This window comes from Convolutriloba macropyga, chromosome 6 (assembly GCF_964194025.1).
Source record: "Convolutriloba macropyga chromosome 6, txConMacr16.3, whole genome shotgun sequence".
Classification (NCBI taxonomy): Eukaryota; Metazoa; Xenacoelomorpha; order Acoela; family Convolutidae; genus Convolutriloba; species Convolutriloba macropyga.
The window spans coordinates 3,874,003-3,880,117 of NC_134473.1; the positions used below are offsets into that span (position 1 = coordinate 3,874,003).

Consider the following 6,115-nt stretch of genomic DNA (forward strand, 5'->3'; position numbering starts at 1 on the left):
GAAGAAAAACTGCACATAAAGAAAATCAAAAGATTCTGGAGATGCTATGTTTCAGAAGTGAATTAAGTGTTTACTCTTGAAATGTGCTGGTTCAGCGCTTAAATGCTCTGAGACTCATGTCCGTTTAGTGCTCGAATAGTTCATTGGGAAACAATAAACATTGGTTTTTCAAAAGGTAGAAAAAAATTTCTACAAAAACTGAACTGGTCGTTCGCCATTGAGCATAGCAGTTTCTAAAATCAGTTGTTCTATCTGTATCTACGTTTAAGATTTTTAAAATTGACGTTAGGAAAAAATTGAATTAAAAAATTGAATCAATCACACGTTGTTTTACTCTTGAGTAATTTACAGCTTTATAAGTTTATAAGCTGGCGGATAATTTTGTTTTTCCCCTCTATACCAATACCGATTCCCCTTCTTGTTAATAATTGGTTAAATACGATAATTGGTTGATGATAATTGGTTAATAATTACGAAAATTGACAAATTGGTGGATTAATATGATCATCATTATTTTTCACTGCTGAATCAAATGGGAAAAAATTTAAGCATGACATCAAAACATGAAGATCAAAATGCCATCACGTCACGATTTAGGGTTTCATTTAAATTTCTTTCACATCCGTTAAAAACCGGTTGCTTGTCAAAAATGTGATCCAAGATCTTGCACATGACACTGATTCAATACACTGATTCAATACAGATTTTCATCTTTTTTTGTCATCTAATAATTTGTTTAAAAAAATATTAAATTTCTTCTCACAATAGTGCGATCACACAAAAAAACTGGAGCTCAAAGTTTTCTATGGCATTAATTTTGAATGTGTACAAATTCAGTGGAGATAAAAAATATCCTCGAATAAAATTCAAAGGATTAAAAGAGGCTTTTCTTTTTATGAACAAATAGATATTTAATTATAAATAGCTTTTATCAAGTCTTTTCTTTCCTTGCGAAATCTTTGTTTATTCTGTTGTTTCGTTGTTTTTCCCTCGGTAATATCAAATTGATTCCTGCTTTTTAGCGTTGTAATAGAGGCTCAAATTTACCAAATATTTTCCCAATAAACATCAATAACAAGTTTACTTTTCGGCCACCGGATTATATTGAAGTGTTCCAAAAAACGATTCTTTAGTACAAATTTTCCAACTCGTAGGAATTTAAAATGCACCGTTTTATTTTCCCATTCTGTTTTTGGTTTTATATTTTAAATCACTTTTGAGTATTTTTGCTTCAACGAAGGGCTCTTAAAAACTGACATCAAAGAATTTAGTCTGCGATAAAGGACATTTCATGTTTCAATCGTGCATAAAAACCTAATTAATAAAATATCCGAGTCTAATTCTAAATTTATGCTTAAACTTGTTCAGGCAAGAATGAACAAATAAAGCAAACGAACCAATAAAAATCGATGCTTCTGTAGTTTTTAAAAGGTAAACAACTTTCTGTTCATTGCCGTCATTTTGTTTTGTTACAACTTTTTGAGCTTTTAAAATTACATAAATTTGAGCCATAAAATTGCATCACTTAGAAACAAATCACTTTTCATTTTTATTCAGAACAGATTGTTCTCAAGAGACCAAATTTTGCGGTCAAAATCTGATATCCAAAACTATGGCACTTGTTTTAAAGTTTTCTTCAATTTTTCTATTTTATTTTCTAATTGTGGAAGCAAACTCGACAAAAAGTTACAACACATCATTTCATCGCCTGCTTGATGATCTGCTGCCGAATTACAACAAGTTTGTTCGACCAGTCTATAATCACAATACGAGCGTGAACTTGACTTACGGCGCTGCTCTTTATCAGTTGGTGGACTTCAATGTGAAGATGGAAACTATCCGGACTCTACTCTGGCAGCGACTGTACTGGAAAGATGAGTTCCTAACCTGGGATCCAAAAGAATATGAGGGTAAGAATATGAGCAACGGTATCCCTCGCCCCTTCCTCCAACTGGGTGGAATATAACTATAGTTGACATTTCTATACCCCCATGAATGAATGATATACAATAATAATTGGTTAGTCTTATTGGTTATTACGCAAGGCAAACCATTCTAGAGCAAAAAAGCGCATCATTTTCTGTTAATGCAGTGTTAATGGAGTGAGAACGAAATTTTTATTCACGGACTCAAAATTGTCAAGTGCAAATTTATCAGAACAATTTAACCATCATATGTACAAATTCTCCTTTGTACATATGATGGTTTAATCATTTATACTTCATAAATTCCAGGAGTTAAACGCCCAGTTGACTTCAACTGGTTATCGTGTAAGATTCTGGGAGAATCTAACACGAAGATACATCGTAGTCTTCAGCCGGAATCTTGAAAGATGCCCATTCGATTATTAACTAAGTTAAGTTTTAGTGCGAACAAGGTCTGTCACATTCGAGGAACGCTTCACTATAAAACAAATTTGGCCATATATCTGACAATTTTTGTCAATTTTGAGGGGAAATTTGAGGACCAAGTTAGCAGCGCTGGAAAAACATGTTTGAAAGGAGTTATGATTAGAGTTATTTAAGTCAAGTGCAGGTCCTTTGTTCTATGATTCTAGTAAAACAAAACAAAAAATGCGGACAAAAATCTGACGTTTTCATCTCAAAAACAGATCTCAAGTTGGCGACACCGAAACAGTTTTCTCAATAATCTACAATACATAACTGTACCTTTCAATCATTAATTTATCACACGTTAAAGACAACGAAAACAATACATAAGATGAAACCGAAAAAACAAGTTCCTGAAAAACCAGTTTGGTCGAATAATTTCAAAAACCAACGTATATTGAACACCACTCTTTCTTCTCTTTGGTTTCCAATATTTTTCAATAACGAATATGAACGAATTTTTCTTCACGTGTCGCATCGAACTTTACATCCTGTGACAAGATATGTCACAATATTGGAAGCGATATATCACCCTTACTACCCTTTCAGCTGCAGAAACGTGAAAAAAAACTTGAAAGCAGCGAATTTTATATACTTGGTTGGTCGTTGCATGAAAAAACTGCAAAAATTTAATTGAAGAACCACAGCTGTTATAGCCAGAAACGTAAATCAAATCAACCAAAAATTTTAGGAATTCAAAGGGTAATAAATTTGCAAAATTATCTTATCTTTTTAAAACAGAGCCAGATTTTAAAACAGGCAAAGATCATGTTTCAAGCAAGGTTAGGCGACTCGGCTAGAGTCTTTTAAAATGGCTGATTTGCTGTGACTTGATTAGAATCGCAAAACCTATACATGAAACAGATATGATTATAAGAAAAGTTCAATCTCTCTCCTTATATTTGACAATTCAACGGTGGGCATTCGATGGCAGCTTTGTGAAACCAAACTTGATATATAGTAACCATATCGTCACAAAATATTCGATAAAAGTTTCAAAATATGAACAAACTTGCGTTTCAAGAGCTTGTTAAGAGCTTGTTTAAGAGATGTTATTTCTTTGAGAAAGTTTTTATAAAGAATCCCAAGTTTTAAAAATTTCAATGCAATTCAAATATCAACCTTTATTTTATTTGGTGTTCTATAAGGTAGAGATTTTCCCCCATTTTAGGCTCAATGACAATGTGTTTAGAAGTGACTTTGCCTCGGATCTATGCACGGGTTGTTAATAGCTCATTGAAAAAATTTCGCAATTTTTATCCAAATTTTCCCTTTATTTCCAATCTTTCCATCTTTATAGGCGAAGAACTAGCGGTGTAAAATATTAAAATTTCAGCTTTTTACCCGGTTATTTTTACTGAAACTCCTCGGACCCCTGGTTGTTGGCATTAAAAAATTTACAAATACAGAACATGCAAAATGGAACACTCTATTTGCATTAATTTAGGAATTGACAAGATCCGAGTAGCCCAAGCCCAGGTCTGGACCCCAGACCTGCTTCCCTACAACGATGTTGGAGTCTACGACGCAACCAAGTACATGAAATCAGTACCCCTCTCAGTTACCCACACTGGGCACATCCAATGGCTGAACCCAGTGGCAGTTGAGACCACGTGTACCATGGATGTGACTCTTTTTCCATTTGACAAACAGTCTTGCACGATTGAGATTGGATCTTGGCAGCACAAGGCAACTGAGGTGGACATCTTCTGCCAGGCGGATAGTTTCGACACTTCTTCCTATGTTGATCACACACAGTGGAGTTTAACAGGTTTTATACACATTATTTAAGTTTGATACTAATTATTAATGACAATAGTAGTATATAATACATATGTAAAGAAGGGTGGGGGGGGGGGGGGGGGTTATCATTCGATCCTTAACCATAGGATAATAGGTAGCGGCGGTTAAGTGGGAATAGGATAGGCGGTATAAAATTTTTCCGCAGCTTTATAATAATCATAGGACATTAATGTAGGACGAATTGTTGTCAAACGACAGGTGAATCGAAGGTGAATTAGAAAAAATGCTTCATCATTGGGAGAGCGAGGCATTTTTAAGGTTTTGAATGATTTTATTTGATACTTTTACCTAACAATATTTAATATTACGATTGATACTATTATTACCCAAACAGCCCCCGCCCCTCGCTCACTAAAAATTCAACACTGATAATTAGTTAAACTGAATGAAAAGAAAATTTTCAGAGATAATTCAAATTCATGAAAAAAGCTTTTGTTAAAATTTTGCAAACAAAATTCTGTTTAGGAACGGCATGCGAGCGACTCGAAATAACCTACCTCGTCGGCAAATTCAGTTCAATCAAGTTCACCATCAATTACGAGCGACTCAATTCATTTTACATCCGAAACATCATTCTGCCGAATGCAGTTCTTCTAGCTTTAAGCAGCTTGACTTTCTTTCTGCCAAGTGAGATTGGAGAGCGAGTAGGCTTCGGGGTCACGGTGACCCTCGCGTTGTGCGTTAACCTGATCATAGTCATCGATTTCGTTCCTGAAACCTCAAAAACGATTCCCAACATCTGCAATTATTTCCTTATCAGCATATTTTTGTCGGGGTTCTCAATCTTTCTGGCTACAATATCCATAAACGTCAATTTTTGGACTGACCCGGCTAATTGCCCGAAAGTATGTTCGAACAAAGTTAAAGAAAATAGACGGGAACTGTCAAACAGTGAGTTCTCAAGTAGCCAGAGCTCAGAGGCGAGCTTTTCCGGGAAGAAAAGATCGGTAGGATGTTGTTGTGGTAACATGACAAGACGCGAGAAGATCAGACGATTTATGAAAATGTTTGATATCGGATTTGGGACGATCTATTTTGTCATGACAACATGCTATACGATAACATTCATCTTGTTAAGCGTCTGAAAACTGAGAAAAAATATGCGCTTGTCTTCGAAATTTGAAATCTTTCCCGTAACAGTTGATTGCAACTTTAGTCACCCATATTGAAAAAAGAAAAACTGTGTGTATTGTTGGCTTTAAACTCTACTTCAATTTTGTGGTTGAAAGGAGCTGAACTGGGAAAGATTCCAAAAAAAAAACATTTGGATGTGTGCACCCAAAAAATTTTTATACTCGTCTGTACAAAGTCGCGTAGTGGTTTACTTACTTTTCAAAAACGTTTGGTTCTAAAAAAAGTTTATTAATCCAACCCTCTTTAGTGGGTAGAGGAACTATATACTCAAATGGTTTCTTCTATCAGTCAATTTTGGCCGATCAATATAATCATCGTAGCGAGTTGTGAGTGGTATCTTTAGAATGCCCGTCCAGCGTAGAATATGGAAAACATAGCTGGCAGATTGCCCGAAAATAGCCGCAATAGCTTCGTAGATCCGCATGCTCAAAAAACAGTAAAAAAACAGACCAAAAAAATTCGCCTCTTCATTGAAGGCTGATATGTTATATTTTGATTTAAAAAATCTGTATAAGTGTTTTGTGCCTCTATTAGCTGTTCTCTAATAACCTTCATTTAGAGTGACACACACCCCTTTGACCTTATCTCTTTGAATTAAAGTAAAAAAAAAGCAAATTCGAAGTGAGGAAGTCATTTTTGTGAGTGAGGTAAGTCAATTGTGACCAAAACTTTAACCACGCGAACGAACAAAAAAAACTCGCTCCACTAAGAGCAAAAATTGACGTCACGCACTCACTTCAGTTAAAATTGCATGAACGAATGAACAAAAAGCAGATTTGAGGTGGTTG

The 6,115-nt window shown here is 35.0% G+C and overlaps 1 protein-coding gene across 1 annotated transcript; it reads left to right on the forward strand.

Moving 5' to 3' along the window:
• Positions 1-1,471: 1,471 nt before the first annotated feature.
• Positions 1,472-5,564, forward strand: LOC142340697 (neuronal acetylcholine receptor subunit alpha-7-like). Its single transcript, XM_075391393.1, has 3 exons — positions 1,472-1,910; positions 3,838-4,161; positions 4,659-5,564. The coding sequence occupies exons 1-3, from the start codon at positions 1,613-1,615 to the stop codon at positions 5,276-5,278; spliced, it is 1,242 nt and encodes a 413-aa protein (XP_075247508.1). The 5' UTR covers positions 1,472-1,612; the 3' UTR covers positions 5,279-5,564.
• The last annotated feature ends 551 nt before the right edge of the window (positions 5,565-6,115 follow it).